This window comes from Hyperoodon ampullatus, assembly GCF_949752795.1.
Source record: "Hyperoodon ampullatus genome assembly, chromosome: 6".
NCBI classification, from domain to species: Eukaryota; Metazoa; Chordata; class Mammalia; order Artiodactyla; family Ziphiidae; genus Hyperoodon; species Hyperoodon ampullatus.
The window spans coordinates 36855309-36880247 of record NC_136919.1 but is presented as its reverse complement, the minus strand read 5'-3'; the positions used below and the strand labels follow the sequence as shown (position 1 = coordinate 36880247).

Below are 24939 nucleotides of genomic sequence, written 5' to 3'. Positions count from 1 at the left end.
ATCTCACTTAAAAAAGAAAAGCCAATGGCTTAGATACGTTCTTCTTGCACCTGGGCCTCAGTTACCTTCTGAGTGATTCGTACGTGACGTAATGCAAGTAAAATGTTTAGAATGGTGCCTAGTACATAATAATGATGATGACAATACTAGCTTTGTTTATTGAGCACTGAAGATGTCCAGGCATTTTTCAAAGTGCTATCCTTCGGTCAACCCAAACCTACCCAACCTTTTGAGGAAGGCATTATTTTATTCCCGTTTTACAGATTAAGGATCATGAGGCACAGAGAAGTTAAGCAACTTGCCCAAGATCACACACTTAGTGAGATGTACAACTGGGATTTGAATACAGGCATTCTGGCTCCAGGGCCCTCAGTTTTAATCAGTACATCTACTGCTTTTTACTAAATATTTAGTGCTTAAAAAGAAAAAAAGGAGAATTTTGTTCCTAGAACCTAGTGCGTAAGTCAGTCTAGACCCACCTTGCTTTTTTCAACCTTGGACCGTGAGCAAAAACTTCAAATGCCATGGATGTGTAAATGCATTCGTTTAATAAGTGTTCATTTCTTATCTACTGTGTGTCAGGCAGGTTCTGATAGCTGACAATGTAGCAGCAATAAAACAGACTCAGCTGTCATGGGGTTGGAGTCAGGAGGTTGGAGAGGAGACAGATAAACAAGCAAGGCAATATATGTTAGGTGGGGCTAAGTGGTAAGATGAAGAATAAAGCTTGGCAAAGGGAGTGGCAATTGATGGTCAGGGAAGGCCTCTATTATAAAGAGACATGTAAGCACAGGTCTGAAGGAAGTGAGGGGGAACACCAAATGACAGGCATGTCCTTGGCATGTTCTGGGTACATCAAGGGAGCCAGCGTGGCTGGAGCAGAGTGAGCTGGAGGAAGTGGTGGGAGATGAGGTCTCTAGCTTGAGTATAACGAGGGGGCCATGGTGTCAAGTTCAGAAAGCGAGACTATTGTTACCTCCTCCTTTGCAATGTGGACCCCAGATTATCAGTAGTGCGTATAATCTAGCATGTGATGTGACAGCCTCTATAGGTTACTCAGCCGTCTGAATTCCACCCCCTGTGAATTTCAACTTAATTTGGGAAATCTCTTCTCTTGAAGTTATTGGATTCAGTCTGACACCAGGCTTCCCATCTGTTGTGGGGGAAGGAAATCTATGCTTTTTGAAAATTTTGGAACTTTGCCAATGGTGGTTCCAGGTCTTTCTTGGTGTCTATCCCAAGTATTTAGAACCTTTTATTTTCATGTCTCCTTTGAGTCCTTTTTCTACCTACCCTCCACCATTGCTGAAGATCTTGATCTGTGCAGTGAAAGAGCCTCCTTTCTTTGTGAGCAGGACATCCCATATTTATAATAGGAAGCTCTTCAAGTGTAGCGGGGGGGCAGGGGGAGAGATAAATTAGGAGTTTGGGATTAACCTATACACACTACTGTATATAAGGTAGGTAAACAACAAGGACCTACTGTATAGCACAGGGAACTGTACTCAATATCTTGTAATAACCTATAATGGGAAAGAATCTGAAAAAGAATAGATATATATGTAAAATTGTATACCTGAATCGTACACTTGAAACTAACACAACATTGTAAATTAATTATACCACAACAAAAAAAAAGAAGGAGGGAACATACCAAATGGGGAGAAAAGTACTTCAATAAACTCATATTTAACTAAAAAAAAAAAAAAAAAAAAAAAAAAAGAAGTGCATTGTCTTGCATGCCTGCCTCCTTCACACTCCCAGTTTCCTGCTGTTTTCTCGGAATTTTTCTATCCCCAGGAAGATCCTAAGTATTGCTTTAATTCTGAGCAGCGTGGCTTCCTATTATTGAATGCCTTGCTTCTGAGTCCTGCTTCCTGGTTAGGAGGTTTCCTTTGTCTTCCCTGGAGTATCACCCTCAGCTGATCCTTGAGCTGCTGTTGAGTTTCTGGAACCTGTGTTTTCACTGGTCTAATGAGGTCTAGGAAGTCCCCTAGTTTTCGTGGTTTTTCACGCAAGCCCCACTCTTCCTTAGAACTGAATTTCTGAGACTTGAACTGCCTGTGCTTCTTTGATGGGAACTGAAGCATTCTTTCCTGCCACCATTTCTTTTTCTGCGTCGGGAGAGATAATCCTCCAGTGTTCCAGGTCCTTCTAAGTATTCCTACTGCTCCAGCAGGCCAGCTGAGTAGTAAGCTTTCAACCTTCCATGCCAGCTGCTTCTGTTCCTTCTTCCTCCCCAGGCCTGGCTAATACCTTTTGCTCGGTCTTAGTACTTTCCTTCTCTGTATTTCCTTTTTGTTTTCATACGTACATTTTTGTTCTCCTAACATATTACTTTCGATTCTGCCTGTGAGGTCTCTATAGAGCAAGAATGGTGCCACGTTCACCCAGTGTTCAGGTAAATTCTGCCCACCTTCCCTTTTGTTAGGAGGTATTTATTTTTATTCAGTTCAGCCTATAACCTCAGCCCTGATCAAGGGTCATGCTCCCTGGATCCTCCTTAACATTTCTCTGCTTTTCTGTTCCTTCTTTTCAAGTTCTAAATCCTTGCATTTCCCAGGCAGGCTTCCTTATAGCCTGGGCTATACCCTCTCTTTCATCTGTAAGAACAGTGCCACCTTGGAATTCATTTAATGATACCTGAAGAATTCTACACTGATCCTTCTAGTATTTCTCTTTTTAAATATGTCCACATTTTCTGTAACTACATAGCACCACAACTCCAGTTATTAAAGAGTTCTCCATTAATGCCTACTCTGGGTTCCCTATTTAAAACTGTGAGAGGATCCTTTTTGATAGAATAATACCTGACTCTGGGTACCCTTTTAGGGGAGTCATTTTAGTTTGTTCTCCAAAACAGTCCCTTTATTCTTCTCTTTGATGATTTTCAGCCATTTCCCTGACCTAGTAAATATTTCTACTTTTCTAATCTCTTTAGAGCAGTTATGTTTAGATATAGCTCCTTTTCCTTGTCATAGATTTCTAGCTGGGCTAATATGATTTCAAATTTCCTTCTCCTCCTTGGTGTGCTTTCCTTCACTTTTTTCCATTCTCTCCTAATCTTGTCCCATTTGCAAGATCAAAACCTGTTTTGTAAACTGATTTCATTCCTTGTTCAGAGGTTGGGCAAATCTCATCTTTAGAAACAGAGGGTTCTAGGCATACACCTTTTATGACTCCTTCCCAGCACTTGAGGTTGTAAAATCCCCCTGGATTTTATCCTCTCCACCCAAGAAGAATCCCTGGTATAGAATCCCCAGTCTGGGGCTCTGTAAAACAATCCAGAGCAATTTGAGAGCCTGTGATGTTGGGGTGACTCCTGAGCTTGTAGACAAACCATGGATTCAGTCTTTTCTCAGATCTCTTTCTTCTGAACAAGATAAAGAGGGACAGAATTTTGGGCAGCTAATCTCCTGTTGTCTGCTAATGTCAGGCTCCCCCAAATGCTTTCTGAAATCTATCAAAATCTTCCACTAATGCTCTCTTTGTGCTTCTCAAACTTTAGCGAACAAAGAATCAGCTGGAGAGCTTATTAAAGCACAGGTCCTTGGGCTCCATGCTAGAGGTTCAGATTCAGCAGGCCTGGAGTGGAGACCCCAAATTTTCATTTCTAGAAAGTCCCAGGCCTTGCTGATGCTGCCAGTCCATATTTTGAGCAGCACTGCTCTAACCACATAGACCTTAGCTACTTCTGGGCAATTTAAAGCCCTCACTTGAAAGAAAAGACCCGATAAAGAGAAAGACAAAAAAAAAAAGTGATAACCAAAATAATTCAAAGTGCTCATGCCTAAGAAACCTAAGTGTTTTTGCCTGATTTGTGAAGTTTTCCTGGTAATCGAATATCTACCTCATCTATTCTTGCAGTTCCAGCTATAGAGACCAAGAGCCTCCATCTTCCCTGATGGTGCTTTGCTCCCCTGTGGCGGCTCCTCTCTTTATATAAACTCAGAGTCCCAGTCAGTGTATTCACATGTTGCGGGGGGAGAGACTGAATCTTACCCCTCCTTCCTGCAGACTGACAAATAAGAAGTCAAGTATCAACTTTATTGCCTGAGCAAGTTCCCAGGAACTACCCCCAACACAGTTTCTAGTACTAAAATTTATATTGGAGAATGAGGCTTAGAAATGGCCAAATGGGGTTTTCTACTGCCTCTCCCCCTGGAAGTATGGGCAGTTGGATCTGCACAGGAACCTTGCCTGGTTTACCCACCCAGTCTTAGGCTGAAGATCTGAGGAGAGGGAGTGGGCAAAGACAGGTTACTTACCTCTTAGAGACTGGAGATACACATGCCCCTTGTGCCTAAGCGCAGGCAGGTCCCAGAGAGCAAAAATCTGCATCTTTTTTGGGCAGTGACCTGTAATATATGAACTCCACCTACTAGGAAATGTGACCCAAGGAATAGCAGTCTCCTTCTTACCTGTCAGATTACATATTTACTGTTCATTCCTTGAGGATTAGTGAGTAGGGAGTGGAGAGAGGCCAAAATTGTCCTTTCCTTTATAAAAATGAGAAGACAGGTAAATAGCAGCCTTGAACACACATGACCTCTGTAATGTTAGAGGGTTGATCAGGAAAGGTCCATTCTAGTTCTAGGAGTCTATGTTAGGAAAGCAATTTTAAGTTCCTTCAAATTCATTTATTTCAACATCCAAATTTCTTGACTGATTTATTTACCATCATTATTTCATTTATCTATTCTATTTTGTGTTCTTATTGATATATACAGCTTATTCATATAGTAAGAGTTTACTATTTGTGTCAAATATTTCTCCTGTTTTATCATTTCTTTTAATTCTCTTTATGGTGTTTTTGACATGTAAAGTTTTTAGATTTCTAAATAGTCCAATCTATTGAACTTTTCCTTTGTGATATTACATTAATATTAAATATAGAATTTTTTTTTTTTTCAGTACGCGGCCTCTCACTGTCGTAGCCTCTCCCGTTGCGGAGCATGGGCTCCGGACGCGCAGGCTCAGTGGCCATGGCTCACGGGCCCAGCCACTCTGCGGCACGTGGGATCTTCCCAGACTGGGGCACAAACCCGTGTCCCTGCATCGGCAGGTGGACTCTCAACCACTGTGCCACCAGGGAAGCCCTAGAATTTTTTTTTTTTTTTTTTTTTTGCGGTACGTGGGCCTCTCACTGTTGTGGCCTCTCCCGTTGCGGAGCACAGGCTCTGGACACGCAGGCTCAGCGGCCATGGCTCATGGGCCCAGCCACTCCGCAGCATGTGGGATCTTCCCGGACCGGGGCACAAACCCATGTCCCCTGCATCGGCAAGCGGACTCTCAACCACTGCACCACCAGGGAAGCCCAGCCCTAGAATTTTTTTAAACAAAATTTTAAATTTATATCCCATCTTTTTTCTAGGAAGGACTTTAAGTGACCTGCATAGGTATATAAAATAAAAGAAAATAAGTTAAATAGGTAACCTAAAGAAGAATGAAAACAAAGTCAGGGACATAAAAAAAGATGTCAGATAAGGCTAAGAATAGTTCATATCCTTATAACCTATTTACTTGTTCATTAGTGTTCACACGTTTAGGTTTAAGTTTTCAACCCATCCAGTCAGAAAGGGAGCCATTATATTATCCATAAGGTTACAACAAAGCAGTGTTTTTTGGGAGAAGTACAATTATTTTCAACACCACGATCAGATAGGAATTTCTGATTCTGGGGGGTTTCATAAATAGTTCCATGTATGAGCAGCATTTTATGAGGATTTTATGATGCTGTTTCTTACATCATCCCTCAACATGGCTCATTATATTTGAGGAAAGCACAATTCATTGTGGGGTAGACAAGGAAAGATTCCTTAGAAATGCCTGTGCTCTGCTGACCTGGCTTGATTCAGGGGTAGGATTAGGTTATTTTAGATTATTTGGAGGAATGACTGGAGTCCATGTTTTTCAGGCAATGTTTCCTAAATATTGTTTCTCTCAACTCAGATTTGATAAATGATGGGGCCATTGTGCTTCAGACAGTCCTCTTTCATCCGTACCAAGGGAGCAGTTGGTCTGTGTTGCCAGTTGAATAACAAGAATCTGTGCCTGAAAAGAAGGCTGGCCACCTCGGTTAGAAGGTGGAGCCGAGCCTAGGGAGCTGAGCTAAGGGAATTGTATGAATCTGCTTCTCCATGGTTGAATCCCAGTTCCTCTCCATATAATGTGACCACATACTTTTAGCTTGAAAATCTCATGGTAGTTGTAACTAGATACCAAATTTGTCTTAAGAAAAATTTCAACAAAATAACAGTCAAACTCCCAACTTTAAAATATGTTATATCCTTCTAAGACAAACTGAAATGTACATCAAGGACAACTAAAGGATAATAAAATGATACCACTATTTATAGAGCTATAGAGGTGTTATAAAAATAGTAACTTTGCTTTCAAAATAGTTGACTTGTAGCCATTCTTTCCAACAATACTTACCCTGCAAAACCAACTGTCTATTTAGGCTTCTCCTAATTAGAGGTTTTAAAACCATATCATTTATGATCAAGAGAATACTGGTTTTTCTGTTCTCTTTAGCAGAGGACTGCATGCATTTAGTTACTTCTAAAATAGTGTTGGTAAATTAAAAAAAAAAATCTAAAGAAGGGACAGACCACTTTTTTCCTCTGTTCCCTGGTAGAACGCCTAACTGATGAGGTGGCTTATGATGGCAGGTTTTCTAACAGTATGCGTAATTTGAGATCTACAGGGACCTTATAAAACTTTCCCCATAACTGATTCCTGTTCACAGAACCAAAGTCCAAACAAAACATAATAAAGAGTAAATATTTTAACATTGTTTCTGACATTTTCCCACAAAATGATAAATATTGTAACAGTATTCTGTAGTGGAAAAGTTATGTCTGAAGGCAGCCTGCTTCTCTTATAAACCATCAGCCTGAGAAACTCATACTTGCAGTTGGCCAAGCCAGAAATTGGCATATGTTTTGTATGGAATATCCAATCATCTGTAACACGCCAAAACTGGGGAGAGTAAACAGTTGTTCTTTATAAGATAAGATAATGACATTGTAAGATCCAGCTAGGTAGAACCATACCCATGGGGTATATAAAGATGAATAAGTTATTTGGAATCGAAGCCCATCACTAAATGGGTTTTAAATGGCTCTAGAAGCAATGGGTTCATCTCATTCTTTTCAGGGCCACAATATTCTAATCATGTGTACAGACAAAGAGGCTCCACGACTGTCTTCTAGGCTGAAATCAAAGACCGCTTGCTTCTTAGTGTACTCTATCCAGTAATACAATGCAAAGGAAAGCTAACTACAAGATGTTCTTTTTTATTTCATTTCCTTGTGACTTTTTAATTTGATATAATTTCTTTTTTTAAGAAATTTTTATTGGGGTATAGTTGTTTTACAATGTTGTGTTAGTCTCTACTGTACAGCAAAGTGGAGTTCCCTGTGCTATACAGCAGGTTCTTATTAGTTATCTATTTTATACATATTAGTGTATATATGTCAATCCCACTCTCCCAATTCATCCTACCCCCACCCCGCTTTCCCCCCTTGGGTCCATATGTTTGTTCTCTACATCTGTGTCTCTATTTCTGCCTTGCAAACCGGTTCATCTGTACCATTTTTCTAGATTCCACATATACGTGTTAATATACGATATTTGTTTTTATCTTTCTGACTTACTTCACTCTGCGTGACAGTCTCTAGGTCCATCCATGTCTCTACAAATGACCCAGTTTCGTCCCTTTTTATGGCTGAGTAATATTCCATTGTATATATGTACCACATCTTCTTTATCCATTCGTCTGTCAATGGACATTTAGGTTGCTTCCATGACCTAGCTATTGTAAATAGTGCTGCAGTGAACATTGAGGTGCATGTGTCTTTTTGAATTATGGTTTTCTCAGGGTATATGCCCAGTAGTGGGATTGCTGGGTCATATGGTAATTCTATTTTTAGTTTTTTAAGGAACCTCCATACTGTTCTACATAGTGGCTGTATCAATTTACATTCCCGCCAACAGTGCAAGAGGGTTCCCTCTTCTCCGCACCCTCTCCAGAATTTATTGTTTGTAGATTTTCTAATGATGCCCATTCTAACTGGTGTGAAGTGATACCTCATTGTGGTTTTGATTTGCATTTCTCTAATAATTAGTGATGTTGAGTAGCTTTTCATGTGCCTCTTGGCCATCTGTATGTCTTCTTTGGAGAAATGTCTATTTAGGTCTTCTGTCCAGTTTTTGACTGGGTTGTTTGTTTTTTTGAGCTGATAATATATTTTGGAGATTAATCCTTTGTCTGTTGATTTGTTTGCAAATATTTTCACCCATTCTGGCTTTTCGTCTTGTTTATAGTTTCCTTTGCTGTGCAAAAGCTTTTAAGTTTCATTCGGTCCCATTTGTTTATTTTTGTTTTTATTTTCATTACTCTAGGAAGTGGGTCAAAAAAGATCTTGCTGTGATTTATGTCAAAGAGTGTTCTTCCTCTGTTTTCCTCTAAGAGTTTTATAGTGTCCAATCTTACATTTAGGTCTTTAACCCATTTTGAGTTTATTTTTGTGTATGGTGTTAGGGAGTGTTCTAATTTCATTCTTTTACATGTATCTGTCCAGTTTTCCCAGCACCACTTATTGAAGAGGCTGTCTTTTCTCCATTGTTTATCCTTGCCTCCTTTGTCATAGATTAGGTGACCATAGGTGCATGGGTTTATCTCTGGGCTTTCTATCCTGTTCCATTGATCTATATTTCTGTTTTTGTGCCAGTACCATATTGTCTTGATTACTGTAACTTTGTAGTATAGTCTGAAGTCAGGGAGTCTGATTCCTCTAGCTCCGGTTTTTTTTTTTCTCAAGATGGGCTATTCGGGGTCTTTTGTGTCTCCATACAAATTGTAAACATTTTTGTTCTAGTTCTATGAAAAATGCCATTGGTAGCTTGATAGGGATTGCATTGAATCTGTAGACTGCTTTGGGTAGTATAGTCGTTTTCACAGTGTTGATTCTTCCAATCCAAGAACATGGTATATCTCTACATCTGTTGGTATCATCCTTAATTTCTTTCATCAGTGTCTTATAGTTTTCTGCATACAAGTTTTTTGTCTCCTTAGGTAGGTTTATTCCTAGGTATTTTATTCTTTTTGTTGCAGTGGTAAATGAGATTGTTTCCTTAATTTCTCCTTCAGAGTTTTCATCCTTAGTGTATAGGAATGCAACAGATTTCTGTGCATTAATTTTGTATCCTGTTACTTTACCAAATTCATTGATTAGCTCTAGTAGTTTTCTGGTAACATGTTTAGGATTCTCTATGTTTAGTATCATGTCATCTGCAAACAGTGACAGTTTTACTTGATCTTTTCCAATTTGGATTCCTTTTATTTCTTTTTCTTCTCTGATTGCTGTGGCTAAAACTTTCAAAACTATGTTGAATAATAGCGGTGAGATTGGGCAACCTTGTCTTCTTCCTGATCTTAAAGGAAGTGTTTCAGTTTTTCATCATTGAGAATGATGTTGGCTGTGGGTTTGTCATATATGGCCTTTATTATATTGAGGTAGGTTCCCTTATGCCCACTTTCTGGAGAGTTTTTATCATAAATGGATGTTGAATTTTGTCAAAAGCTTTTTCTGCATCTATTGAGATTATTATATAGTTTTTATCCTTCAGTTTGTTAATGTAGTTTATCACATTGGTTGATTTGCATATATTGAAGAATCCTTGCATTCCTGGGATAAACCCCATTTGATCATGATGTATGATCCTTTTAATGTGCTGTTGGATTCTGTTTGCTAGTATTTTGTTGAGGATTTTTGCATCTATATTCATCAATGATATTGGTCTGTAGTTTTCTTTTTTTTGTGACGTCTTTGTTTGGTTTTGGTATCAGGGTGATGGTGGCCTTGTAGAATGTGTTTGGGAGTGTTCCTCCGTCTGCTGTATTTCGGAAGAGTTTGAGAAATATAGGTGTTAGCTCTTCTCTAAATGTTTGATAGAATTCGCCTGTGAAGCCATCTGGTCCTGGGCTTTTGTTTGTTGGAAGATTTTAAATCACAGTTTCAATTTCAGTGCTTGTGATTGGTCTGTTCATATTGTCTATTTCTTCCTGGTTCCATCTTAGAAGATTGTACTTTTCTAAGAATTTGTCAGTTTCTTCCAGATTGTCCATTTTATTGGCATAGGGTTGATTTAGTAGTCTCTCATGATCCTTTGTATTTCTGTAGTGTCAGTTGTTACTTCTCCTTTTTCATTTCTAATTCTGTTGATTTGAGTCTCCTCCCTTTTTTTCTGATGATGAGTCTGGCTAATGGTTTATCAATTTTGTTTATCTTCTCAAAGAACTTGCTTTTAGTTTTATTGATCTTTGGTATTGTTTCATTCATTTCTTTTTCATTTATTTCTGATCTAATCTTTATAATTTCTTTCCTTCTGCTAACTTGGGTTTTTTTTGTTGTTGTTGTTCTTCTTTCTATAATTGCTTTAGGTGTAAGTTTAGGTTGTTTATTTGAGATTTCTCTTGTTTCTTGAGGTAGGATTGTGGGTCATCATGTTTTCATTGTCATTTGTTTCTAGGTATTTTTTAATTTCCTCTTTGATTTCTTCAGTGATCTCTTGGTTATTGAGTAGCATATTGTTTAGCCTCCATGTGTTTGTATTTTTTACAGCTTTTTTCATGTAATTGATATCTAGTCTCATAGCGTTGTGGGTGGAAAAGATACTTGATACAATTTCAGTTTTCTTAAATTTAACAAGGCTTGATTTGTGACCCAAGATATGATCTATCCTGGAGAATGTTCCATGAGCACTTGAGAAGAAAGTGTATTCTGTTGTTTTTAGATGGAATGTCCAAAAATATCAATTAAGTCTATCTGGTCTACTGTGTCTTTTAAGGCTTGTTTCCTTATTTATTTTCATTTTGGGTGCTCTGTCCCTTGGTGAAAGTGGGGTGTTATAAAGTCCCCTACTATTATTTTGTTACTGTTGATTTCCCCTTTTATGGCTGTTAGCATTTGCCTTATATATTGAGGTGCTCCTAGGTTGGGTGCATAAATATTTACCATTGTTATATTGTCTTCTTGGATTGATCCCTTGATCATTATGTAGTGTCCTTCTTTGTCTCTTGTAATAGTCTTTATTTTAAAGTCCATTGTGTCTGATATGAGTATTGCTACTCCAGCTTTCTTCTGATTTCCATTTGCATAGAATATCTTTTTCCATCCCCTCACTTTCAGTCTGTGTGTGTCTCTAGGTCTGAAGTGGGTCTCTTGTAAACAACATATATACAGGTCTTGTTTTAGTATCCATTTAGCCAGTCTGTGTCTTTTGGTTGCAGCATTTAATCCATTTACATTTAAGGTAATTATTGATATGTATGTTCCTACCAACATTTTCTTAATTGTTTTGGGTTTGTTATTGTAGGTCTTTCCTTCTCTTGTGTTTCCTGCCTAGAGAAGTTCCTTTAGCATTTGTTGTAAATGGTTTGGTGGTGCTGAATTCTCTTAACTTTTGCTTGTCTGTAAAGGTTTTAATTTCTCCATCAAATCTGAATGAGATCCTTGCTGGGTAGAGTAATCTTGGTTGTAGGTTTTTCCCTCTCATCACTTTAAATATGTCCTGCCACTCCCTTCTGGCTTACAGAGTTTCTGCTGAAAGATCAGCTGTTAACATTATGGGGTTTTCCTTGTATATAATTTGTTGCTTTGCCCTTGCTGCTTTTAATATTTTTTCTTTGAATTTAATTTTTGATACTTTGATAAATTTGTGTCTTGGTGTGCTTTTCCTTGGATTTATCCTGTATGGGACTTCCTGCACTTCCTGGACTTGATTGACTATTTCCTTTCCCATGTTAGGGAAGTTTTCAACTACAGTCTCTTCAAATATTTTCTCAGACCCTTTCTTTTTCTCTTTTTCTTCTTGGACCCCTATAATTCGAATGTTGGTCTGTTTAATGTTGTCCCAGAGGTCTCTGAGACTGTTCCTCAATTCTTTTCATTCTTTTTTCTTTATTCTGCTCTGCAGCAGTTTTTTTCCACTATTTTATCTTCCAGGTCACTTATCCATTCTTTTGCCTCAGTTATTCTGCTATTCATTCCTTCTAGAGTATTTTTAATTTCATTTGCTCTGTTGTTCATCATTGTTTGTTTGCTCTTTAGTTCTTCTAGGCCCTTTTTAAACGTTTCTTGTATTTTCTCCATTCTGTTTCCAAGATTTTGGATCATCTTTACTATCGTTACTCTAAATTCTTTTTCAGGTAGGCTGCCTATTTTCTCTTCATTTGTTTCATTTGGTTGGTTTTTACCTTGCTCCTTCATCGGCTGCATATTCCTCTGTTTCCTCATTTTGTTTAACCTACTGTGTTTGGGTTCTCCTTTTTGCAGGCTGCAGGTTTGTAGCTCCTGTTATTTTTGTTGTCTGCCCCCATGGGTGAGGGTGGTTCAGTGGCTTGTTCAGGCTTCCTGGTGGAGGGGGCTGGTGCCTGTGTTCTGTTGGGTGGGGCTGGATCTTGTCCTTCTGGTGGGCAGGGCTGCATCTGGTGGTGTGTTTTGGAATGTCTGTGAACTCAGTATGACTTTAGGCAGCCTATCTGCTAATGTGTGGGGTTGTGTTCCTGTCTTGCTAGTTGTTTGGCATGGGGTATCCGGCACTGGAGTTTGCTGGCCTTTGGGTGGGGCTGGGTCTTAGTGCTGAGATGAAGATCTCTGGGAGAGCTCTTGCTGATTGATAGTACATGGGGCGGGGAGGGTTCTTGTGGTCCAATATCCTGGACTCAGCCCTCCCACCTCAGAGGCTCAGGCCCGACACCTGGCTGGAGCACCAAGACCCTGCCAGCCCCATGGCTCAGAGGAAAAGGAAGAAAAAAACAAACAAACAGACAGAACTCTAGGACAAATGGTAAAAGCAAAGCTATACAGACAAAATCACACAAAGAAGCATACACATACACACTCAGAAAAAGAGAAAAAGGATGAAATATATATATATATATATATATATATATATATATATAAAAGGAAGAGAGCAACCAAACCAATAAACAAATCCATCAATAAGTACTAAATACTAAACTAAGATAAACATAAAACCAGAAACAAATTAGATGCAGAAAGCAAACCCCAAGTCTACAGTTGCTCCCAAAGTCCACCACCTCAATTTTGGGAACATTCATTGTCTATTCAGGTATTTTTCAGATGCAGGTTTTATCAAGTTGATTGTGGGGATTTAATCTGCTGCTCCTGAGGCTGCTGGGAGAGATTTCCCTTTCTCTTCTTTGTTCGCACAGCTCCTGGGGTTCAGCTTTAGTTGTGGCCCCGCCTCTGCATGTAGGCCACCCTCAGGAGTCTGTTACCCACCCAGACAGGAGGGTGTTAAAACAGCAGCTGATTAAGTCTCTCTTGCTCACTCAGGCCAGGGGGAGGGAGGGGTATGGTAGTCATAATTGGAATGCGGGGCGAGCCTGAGGTGGCAGAGGCCGGCGTGATGTTGCAACAGCCTGAGGCATGCCGTGTGTTCTCCCGGGGAAATTGTCCCTGGGTTATGAGACCCTGGCAGTGGCATGCTGCACAGGATCCCGGGGGGGTGGGGTGGGTAGTGACCTGCACTTGCACTCAGGATTCTTGGTGGCAGCAGCAGCAGCCTTAACAGTTCATGCCCATCTCTGGGGTCCGAGCTGATGTCTGTGGCTCATGCCTGTCCCTGGAGCTTGTTTAGGTGGTGCTCTGCCTTCTTTGGGCACTCTGGGAAGGAATCCCTTCTCTTCGCACACCCCGAAACAATGGTCTCTTGCCACTCTGGCAGGTCTAATCTTTTTCCCAGACTCCCTCCTGGCTATCTGTGATGCACTAGCTCCCTTCAGGCTGTGTTCATGCAGCCAGCCCCAGTCCTCTCCCTGGGGTCCGACCTCCGAAGCCTGAGCCTCAGCTCCCAGCCCCCACCTGCCCTGGCAGGTGAGCAGACAAGCCTCTTGGGCTGGTGAGTGCTGGTTGGCACCGATCCTCTGTGCGGGAATCTCTCCACTTTGCCCTCTGCGCCCCTGTTGCTGCGCTCCCCTCCGTGGCTCCAAAGCTTCCCTCCCCCCATGCCCCATCCCCACCAGTGAAGGCGCTCCCTAGTGTGCGGAAACGTTTCCTCCTTCACAGTTCCTTCCCAGAGGTAGGGGTCCCATCCCTATTCTTTTGTCTGTATTTTTTCTTTTGCCCTACCCAGGTATGTGGGGATTTTCTTGCCTTTTGGGAAGTCTGAGGTCTTCTGCCAGCATTCAGTAGGTGTTCTGAAGGAGTTGTTCCACATGTAGATGTATATTTGATGTATTTATGGGGAGGAAGGTGATCTCCACGTCTTACTCCTCTGCCATCTTGAAGGTCTTCTCCTGGTTTATAAGTTTTTAAATGGCATACTGTAACTTCCATGTATTGCCTATATAACATTCAAACTAGTCTATTCTATTTCCCTTTTTCTTTATTCCTTCTCCTCTCAATTTTTCAGTTGCCTTATTTCTACTTTATCAGAACATATACTGTTTATATTTTATCCTTCCATCTTGCCCCACCTTTATTTTAGTCTTAGATTTACAGTTTAATATATCAGATGCTCACCATCAGTCTTTTTACTGAAGTTTCTTCAGTTACCTCTTGGATGAAGCTCATTTTCTAGTAGATTCCTTAAGAGTACAGTATTCCCTGAGTTCTTAGATGTTTAAAACTGTTTCTCTATGGTCTTGATACTTGAAAGATAGAATAGTTGGATATAAAAATCTTGATTTACACTTTCTTTGTTTGAATTTCCTTAAAATAACTTCTTTTGTTGCTTTTTTATGTAGCTTTTGAGAAGTCTGATGCAGCCTAATTCTTTTGCCTTTGGATCTTAATTGTTTATTTCTTTGAGTGGAGATGCTGAGGAGTTTTTCTTTATCTTTGAAGTCTAATAGTTTTACTTAGCTAAATCTTAGGGCTGATTGTTCTGGGTGAGTTTTCTCAGGTATCTGGTGAATCCTTCCAGTATTTATATTCAGGTCTTTTTATTTTTGTAAGGCTATCTTGGATTATAGTTTTAAATATTTATTCTGTTTCCATGTTTTTCTTCTTTAGAGACTTTAATTATACATATGTTGGATCTTCGCCTATATTCCATGTCAACCACTTTATTTTTTATCCTTTTTACTTCCTTTTTAATCTCATTTTTATTCTTTTTGGTGGTTTTCTTGTATTTTTTCAATACATTTATATTCTAATCTATCCTTCTTTGGGCACCATGAAATTTAGTCTTTATTTCTAATGTGATTTTGTCTTTTCCTTTGCTTTTTTCCTGAATTCAGTCACTTGTGTTTCATTTCCTTCCTGCTTTTTGTTCATTCTGTTCTTATTTTCGAATTTCTAACTCAAGGTGTTTTCTTTATATTCCAAAGGCTTGTTTGGGCACAAGCCTGGGCACAGCGACGAAGACCCAACACAGCCAAAAAAAACAAAACAAAGCAAAACAAAACCCAGGAAATTAACACTAAAAAACAAAACAAACAAAATATATATATATATATATATATGAATCATAGATAAACATCTAGTAAATAAGAAACATATACAAACCTGTGGTGTTAAAATTTTATAAAGTGTGAGAGATTAGGGGAAAAGATGTTTAAAAAGGCTCCATGTAGGGCTATAATGAAAAAAGGTTGAGAAATACTGTCATAACTTTATAATAGTTACTGAAACCTGGTTATGTCCTGTTTCAATATTTTTATTTTAACTTTTTTCTTGTTATTCTCATTAATCTTCCCCCCAAAATTTAGCAGTAATTGTGTTTTTGTTCATTGAGCATGCCAAGCTGATTCCTGCATGTGGGGTTTTGACCTTGGAGCCCCCTCTGTCTGACCCCTCTTCCTCCACTCTTGATGCTCACTCACTCATCCTTCAGGTCTCTGCTCACATATCACCTCCACAGCGGACCTTCCATAACCATCCTTTCTATTCTTGTATGATGCTTTTCATAGTCTTTACCAGTGCACAAAATTTTATACATATATATATATATATACTTAAAAAATAAATTTATTTATTTTATTTGTTTATTTTTGGCCACGTTGCATCTTCATTGCTGTGCGTGGGCTTTCTCTAGTTGCAGCGAGCAGGGCTACTCTTTGTTTCAGTGCATGGGCTTCTCATTGCGCTGTCTTCTCTTATTGCAGTGCATGGGTTTCAGTAGTTGTGGCACATGGGCTTCAGTAGTTGTGGCTCGTGGGCTCTAGAGCACAGGCTCAGTAGTTGTGGTGCATGGGCTTAGTTGCTCCACGGCATATGTTGGATCTTCCTGGACCAGGGATCTAACCCATGTCCCCTGCATTTGCAGGCGGATTCTTAACCACTGTGCCACCAGGGAAGCCCTATATTTTTAAAATTTATTTTTTCACTTGTTTATTTTCTGCCTTTCTCACTAGAATGAATTCCACTAGGTGCAGGGACTTTGTTTTCTCACCACTTTATCCTTAGCCCCAAAGCATGCCTGGCACACGGTGAGAACTTTCTATTCACTGAATAATGTGTAAACTTATCACGTTCCAAGAAAGTCCATTGGAATCACCATTGGAAGTATATTCCACTTACAGGTTAATTGGTGGAGGATTGATATCTTTTCACGTTTCAATCTTTCCATTCAAGGATGTGGCATTTTCTCTTTATTGTTTTATTTTATGTCCTTCTGGGGGAAAAAATCGTCTTGTAAGTCTTGGACATTTCTAGTTACATTTATTGCTAGGTATCTGAAGTTTGTTCATGGTTTCTTCTCTTGTGAATAGAAGTTTTTTAATTTTTCTATTATATTTTATTTGTGGTTTTAGTTTATTTGTGTCAGCAGGCCTGTGTTCATTGTGGGGTCTCAAAGGGAGGATCTATTTCCTTGCTCTTTCCAGTTTCTAGCCCCTGCCTACATTCCTTGGCTTTTGGCCTCATCCTCCATCTTTAAAGCTCATCAGTTCAACCTTAAGTTCTCTCTGGCCCTGATTTTCTTGTCTCCCTCTTTTAAAGACCCTTGTTACTGCATTGGGCCCATCTGGATAATCCAGGATAATCTCCCTATTGTAATTACATTTGCAAAGTCTTTATGCCATGTAAGGTAACATGGTTACAGATTCCAGGGACTAGGATGTGAACATCTTTGAAGGGACCATTATTCAGCCTACCATACTTGTGCTTACAGATATGTAGAAAACGATTAGTTTTTCTATGTTCTTGTCTTTGGGTGCATTTTGCCAAACTTCTATTATTTTTCTGTCATTTTCAAACAATTGCATATTTGTTTTTCAGTTTTTTTTTTTTAAATTTACTGTCAGTTGCATAATTTGTTCCCTTTCTTTCTGGTATTTATAGCTCATTTTTTTCCTTGCCTCATTCTGCATTGTCTAGAATCTCCTGACTAATGCTAAATAATAGCTGTGAAACCATGCATCCTTGGATTGTTCTTAACTTTATTAGAAATTGTTTTACCACTGAGTGTGGTGGTTTCTAATAAACATTCTTTTAAATCAAGGAGTTTTTATCAAATTAAATCCTAGTTTGCTAAGATTTTTAGGCAGGAATGTGCATTAGATGTATTAACCATTATGCTTATAAAAGTGACCATATGGTTTTTCTCTTTCAATCTATTAATAGCTTTCCTAGTAATGATCATCTCTGTATTCCTGGAGTAAATCTCCCTTGTTTATACTGTATTGTTCTTTGAATGTACTGCTGACTTCTATTTGTTAATATTTTATTTTTGTATTTATATTAATAAGTGAATTTGGCATAGTGTGTTTAGTAATTTGTTGTGCTGTCCTTGTACACGTTGGACATTGTGGATTATCCAGTCATACTGAGTGAATTGGGAAATTTTCTACCTTTTTGTATCTGGAACTGTTTAAATACTACTGAAGTTATATGCTTTTTGAAAGTTTCATAAATGTGAGTTTCCTTGGGCCACTACTACTTATCTCTAAAACCATCTTCCTTACCTTCCTTAAAGGTTGCTTTATCCTGAATCATCCATACTTTATCCCTTACTCTGTCTTACAGCATTTGAAGAATAGCTTGTGACCTGTGGAACAGGTTTTCTCTGGGCAAAGCTGTCCCATCCATAAAGAGGGGTCACATCGATCAACTAGGCTTCATTCATAGGAGCCTGTTGGTCCAGGGGCTTACACAATAAAGGTTTGGCTCCTGTGAGATTTTCTTTTTTTTTCACGTGCTTTGGGAGTTCTTTATCATTTATTAATCATCACAGTGTTCCTATGAAACTTCTTAGCAAGTCTGATGTATTATTTTCAGTTTAAGGACAGGGATCATCATTGAAGGAAATAACCTTTGATACCAGAGTTTTGAATAACAAGTCTTTAAAAAAAATTTTTTTTTAATTGAAGTAGAGTTGAATTACAGTGTTGTTTGAATAACTAGTCTTTATTTTAAAAAGCTTGGGGGGGGGCTTCCCTGGTGGTGCAGTGGTTGGGAGTCCGCCTGCCAATGCAGGGGACACGGGTTCGTGCCCCGGTCTGGGAAGATCCCACGTGCCGTGGAGTGGCTGGGCCTGTGAGCCATGGCCGCTGAGCCTGCACGTCCTGAGCCTGTGCTCCACAGCGGGTGAGGCCACAGCAGTGAGAGGCCCGCGTACCACAAAAAAAAAAAAAAAAAAAAAAAGCTTGGGGGATGTGCCTCTGTATTATATGGTACAGTACTGAACTGTCTTTTGGATTCATTACCATGAAATTGAGCAGAGACCACTGAATGCTTCTTTGATCATAAGAGATGAGGAAGACCAAACCGAGAGGGACCACTCCCCCCTTTTCATCATGAAAAGCCTGACTGCTTGAGGTAGTCTTTTTCATTTCCTCAAGGAGTAATTCTCAGTTCTCTGCCGAAACGTTACTCTCAGCTCAGAATTTCAAACTGATGGTTGTTTGTCTAAATGAGGTTGTCCAAGGCCAGGACAATGAGTTGCTGTTTTAGCTTACTAAACCGAGGGAATTTGCAGTGGATCGACTTAAATAATTTTTTAGGAAGGATTCTCTGACTGGGTATCTTTTGATCTTAAATCTTTCATCAGGACTGTGTTTATATAAATATAAAAATGGTGTTTCTTGGACTGCTACCACTGATTTCTAAATTAAAATACTGCTGAAGTCATCCTCTGTAAATGCTTATCCTTGGAATATTGTTCAATTAAAAGGTAGTATTTTGGTATAAGGTGTAAGTTGATTTCTCATTCTTTTCCCCTTGCAGTAAAGCAGACCATCAGTAACATTTCAATATTTAATGAAACCTGCTTGAGATGGAGAAGTATGAAGACAGCTGATATAGAGGAGATGTATTTAGTAAGTTACTGAAAGTTACTTTGTTTATAGGTGTTTGTCTTGTGTGGGAGGTTCAAAAAATATCAACAAACCAAAAAAACTATGTATATAGCTGCCATTATCAGTGGAAGATTTATAGTGACAATTGCAGTAAGAAACAAGAAAGTGGGAACTTCTGCTGCATATTTGAAGACAGAGACCTTGGAGATTGATGAGAAAATCATGAGAGATTCTTTGTGCAACATAGCCTGATGCAGAGCTGATGTTCAGGCAGTGTCATGGAAGGAAGCCAGTGGCTTTTGCAAGTGTGTGTCTCTCCACACCAGTGCCTCTGATCGGGGTCTGAATGTGTTGCCTGGAGAGTCAAGGGGAACTTCTAAAGCTAGATATGGTTGTGAGTAAGAAAGGTAAAGACCATGGGATGAGCTGCTACTAGGAGCAATTAAGTAGGAAGAAAAGTGCATCTATTGGCCCAGGTGCTGGTATGTTAGAGTAAAGTGTAGGAATGTCAGAAGGGGGCGGGCAGAGGAGAAAAACTCTTCCCAGGTTTTACCAAACCGACTAGGATTACCCTAATGCAGCAGTCCCCAATCTTTTCGGCACCAGGGACCAGTTTCATGGAAGACAATTTTTCTACCGCCAGGGGGCGGGGTGATGGGTCAGGCGGTAATGCAAGCGATGGGGAGCGGCAGACAAAGCTTCACTCCGTCCACCACTCCCCTCATGCTGTGTGGCCTGGTTCCTAACAGGCTGTGGACTGGTACCAGTCTGCGGTCTGGGGGTTGGAGACCCCTATCCTAATGCACGTTCTGGGAGAAGCCTTAGTTCAGATTCTTAATTTTCTTTCTAGGAAATTGTTCTTTGGTTTTGCTCCTGTGGTTTAGCCAACAGACTTTCACATTGGGCATGTGCCGTTATATGTGTGAGAACAAGAAAGGGAGAGTTGTCGGTGTTGGGGCCTCGAGTTTTTGTGCATTTTGATTTAAAAATATGTTTATGATACTGATAATATTGTAATTACAATATTTATGGTATTAAAACTCTAATATTTGCTTTCTGCTGTATTTCACTTTCTGAAGGAACTTTAGAATCAAGAGTAACAGAGTGTGAGAGAAAGGGTAGATATCCAGGCATTCAGAGCCTTTCAAGCTAGCAATTCATCTGGTGAACTTTTCTATGTTTTAGTTCCACATTTGGGGCCAGAGATGGTATCAGAAGGAATTTGCCCAGGAAATGGTCTTTAATATCACTGCCAGCAGCCAGGCTCCTGAGACGTGTTTGGACCTGAGGCCAGGTACCAACTACAGTGTCAGCATCCAGGCTTTGTCTTCTGAACTTCCTGCGGTCATCTCCCTGACAACGCAGATAACAGGTAAATCTTGAATAACAGCATTTGGATGAAGGAAGTCACCGCAGAGCTGTATAGGCTCAAATAAAGAGGCACACTATTACTTTCTATCTTTACATAATGCACTTTAAGAGAAAGAGGAAGAAGGATGTGAAACTGGAGAGGGGAACTAAGGGGACTGCAGCGTGAACTGCAATGTTTTATTTCTTAAAAAGTTACCTGAAACAAAATAGGAACATTGAAGAAATCTGGGTAGTGTGTACCTGAGTGTTGGTTAAATTCCTTCTGGATATTTGAAATATTTAAAATATTTCATACTTAAAAAGAATTTTTCCTATTACTCTTTCTTTCTCAGTAACATATTTAATTGTTATTCTGTTACAAGTACCTTAAGAGTAGGTTACTCTCAGGGAAAAATGACTGGGAGTCCCACTCTAGTCCCCTAGAAAATCACTCTCCACTCATTTTCTCATGTCTCCTCAAATCTGTGATGCTCACTCCATCCCCCAACACACACACTCTGAGCTAATATTCCGACTATTAGCTTCTTGTTTCTTATTTCACTGAGGAATTAGAAGTAATCAGGTGAGGGGGTGGTGGTGGGATGAATTGGGAGACTGAGATTGACATATATACACTAATATGTATAAAATAGATAACTAATAAGAACCTGCTGTATAAAAATAAATAAAAATCAATCAATCAATAAATAAAATTTTTTTAAAAAAGGAATCAGGTGAGGACTTTCCACTCCCAAATCTCCCATTGTTGCCTTCATGCAGAACCTATATTTTATCTTCTCTCTTGTCCCCACTCCTAAGGCGAATCCTCCCTAAACCCGTCATCCCTTCTTGCCTCATCCTCAATTCCCTCCAGTAAAGAATTAGTCCCGGGCTTCCCTGGTGGCACAGTGGTAGAGAGTCCACCTGCCGATGCAGGGGACACGGGTTCATGCCCTGGTCTGGGAGGATCCCACATGCCGCGGAGTGGCTGGGCCCGTGAGCCATGGCCGCTGAGCCTGCGCGTCCAGAGCCTGTGCTCCGCAACGGGAGAGGCCACAACAGTGAGAGGCCCGCGTACTGCAAAAAAAAAAAAGAAAAGAATTAGTCCCAACACTGCACAAGCATGTTGTAATATCTCATTTTTAAATGAAAACAGAAAAGATAAACACACTTCTTTTGATCCCATATTCCCTCCAGCTACTCTGCCTTCTCTCAGCCCCTCTTTACAGCAAAACTCCTTGAAAGAATGTTGTGTAGGCTCCACATCATTACCTCCTCTTCTTTCTTTAACTGGTTCCAGTCCAGAGGCATTTGTCCTCAATGCTTTACTGGAAGTGTCTCCATCTTGCAAAACCCACTGCCCAATTTTGTTCTTATATGATTTTCTCTACAGCATTTGGCATTCCATCCTTGAAACACCTTTTCTCTTGGCTTTTGGATCCTTCTACCTTGCTGGCTGTTCCTTCTCAGTTTTTTTTTCACTAGGTCCATCTATTGGGTTGGCCAAAAATATCGTTCGGGTTTTGCCATAAGAGCTTCCAAAGAACCCAAATGACCTTTTTGGCCAACCGAATACTTTTATTGATGCCCCTCCCCTCGCCGTCTTCTATTCCGTTTTCTTCGTTATTTACTCTTTCTGCCTAGGTGATCTCTACCAGTCAGACATTACCTATGTGCTGAGCATTCCCAAATATGTATCCTAGTCCCAATCTCTCCTCTGAGCTCCAGACTCATGTATCCACCTGTGTCCTAAACATATCCTATTGAACATCTAATAGGCAAACCCAGTAGAACTTTTGATTTCTCACCTCTTCCCTCACCCCCAAATCCATTTCCACCCAGGCTTCTCTATCTCAGTTATTGGCATTCCTATTCACCAACTGCTCAGGCCAGAAAGGAATCATAATTGATTCTACCTCTCCCACCATTTCTAGTCCATCAACAAGCTGGCTTGTTTCTGAAATAAACGTTCTGAATCCAACCACTTCTCCCCACCTTTGCCTTTACCACTAGCAACCTAATCCAAGCCAGCAACTTCTTGCTTGGACTCCTGCAATAGCATTCTAACTCTTCTCCCTGTTTTCACAGTTGCCTATCACCTGCTGCCCTAAGTCTTAATCTTCACCATAACTTTAAAAAATCACTCAAAGTGTCATATTGAATGAAGTAAGTCAGACAGAGAAAGTCAAATATCATGATATTGCTTATATGAGGAATCTAAAAAAATGGTACAAATGCACTTATTAACAAAACAGAGTCACAGATGTAAAAAACAAACTCATGGTTACCAGGGGAAAACGAAGGGAGGGATAAATTGGGAGATTGGGATTGACATATACACACTACTATATATAAAATAGATAACTAATAAGGACCTACTGTATAGCACAGGGAGCTCTACTCAATACTCTAATGACCTATATGGGAAAAGAATCTAAAAAAGAGTGGATGTATATATATGTATAACTGATTCACTTTGCTGTACACCTGAAACTAACACAACATTATAAATCAACTCTACTCCAATAAAAATTAATTTAAAAATGCATATAAGAACATGTCATCCCCAGCTCAAAACGGTCCTATGAGTTTGCATTAGCGTTCTAACGGAATCCACGTTCCTTACCATGGAACATGGAGTCTGGCCCCTGCCTACCTCATTGACCTCATCTCCCTCTGCCCTCTCTCCTTCTCACTAAGCAGCAGCATCCTTCCTTGTTATTTCTCAAACGGGTCAAACTTGTTCTTGCATCCAGGTCTTTCCATTTGCTGGTTAATCTTCGTGGGGCACTCTCTCCACATGGCTTCTTTATAATCACTCAGGTTTCTGCTCAAGTGCCGTTACCTAGAGAGCCTCTCCCTGCCCATCCTTTCAAAAATCATCTCCCATTGCCACCCCATCACTCTATCCATTTCCTCTGCTTGAATTTCTTCATAGAACTCATTTTCAGGACTCGTATTTTAAAATTTACTTGTTTATTTTCTTTTCCCCTACTAAAATAGGAACTCTTTGAAGACAGAGACTTTTGTCTGTGTGTTCTACATTGAATCCCCAACACATAAGGACAGTGTGAGCACACATAAGGACAATGATAGCACAACAAAAGAATATTTTTGTAATGAATGCATACGAGGGCTAACCCCCAAATGGCCAGCAGGTGGTATTGGCATTGAAGAAATGCCTGGTTAGTTAATAAAGGCTTTAGACCAAAACGAATTCACCAACTTTGGGGCTGGAAAGAGATGTTCAATTTGGGCATTTTTTCCCATGGTGATTTATCAAAATGGATAGCTATTCAGTCTCCTACTCTTTGGTCCTTCTCATGTTTTGATGGTTTGCATTGCCGATTCACATTAGCAGTTCATATTTTTTGAGCTGGGGAGAGGGTGTTTCATCTTGATGAGACACTTACTTCTACCTTGTTTTTGTTTTGTTTTTGTGGTACGCGGGCCTCTCACTGTTGTGGCCTCTCCCATTGCGGAGCACACTCCGGACGCACAGGCTCAGCGGCCATAGCTCATGGGCCCAGCCGCTCAGCGGCATGTGGGATCTTCCCGGACCGGGGCACGAATCCATGTCCCCTGCATCGGCAGACGGACTCTCAACCACTGCGCCACCAGGGAAACCCTTCTACCTTGTTTTGTACGCTAAATATTACCCTGTAGCTCAAGCACCCTGTGTCTGTGTTCATGGCCACCAGGGGACACTGTTGAGCTGTTTAAGTTCATTGAAACCATGACTGCATATTTTTCACTCTACTTTAAAGCATTAGCAATTTTTAAAAAGTGTGAAAATTCACGCTGTTAAGATCTTATGAAAGAGTAACTAAACAAATAAAATAAGAACAAACCCCAAGCCCTCTCTTTAATAAGGGAACCATATACTGATGTGAAGAGGTATGCCTGTTTGCCTAAGATGTGGCTTTGTTTCAGCAAAATTGTGAACTTTTGAATTTTACCAGAAATGTGAGGCAAGGGGTTTGGACGTGGAATACGCAGCAGCTGATTTCCCAGAAGAAAAGTGAATGGAATTTCCCTTCTGAGTGTCTTACATTAAGCTAAATCTTACGGATGGGAACAGGATGAAAACGAGCACTTTAAATATATTGCTGACCTCAGAGGAGAGTGAAAGCTTTTGGAATGTTGAAGGACAGAGGCAAGTGTTGTAGTGGCAATGGAAGAGGGTGCTGGTGAGAAAGGTGGTGAGATGGAGGGCTATCACAGTGCTTCTGACTCATGGCCCACGTGCTTCCGCAGCAGCCCATTGATGGGAATTCATCAGAATAGTGCCACCATTTATACACCCTTATGTA

The 24939-nt window shown here is 40.0% G+C and overlaps 1 protein-coding gene across 1 annotated transcript in view; it reads left to right on the top strand.

Annotated features, from left to right (window-relative positions):
- Positions 1 to 24939, top strand: part of SUSD1 (sushi domain containing 1) — a gene marked incomplete at its 5' end in the record, with an annotated part of 113328 nt that overhangs the window by 63393 nt on the left and 24996 nt on the right. The window contains 2 exons of the mRNA XM_079706884.1: positions 19206 to 19297; positions 20462 to 20648. Coding sequence (XP_079563010.1) covers positions 19206 to 19297; positions 20462 to 20648 — 279 coding nt within the window. The remainder of the gene's footprint in view (positions 1 to 19205; positions 19298 to 20461; positions 20649 to 24939) is intronic.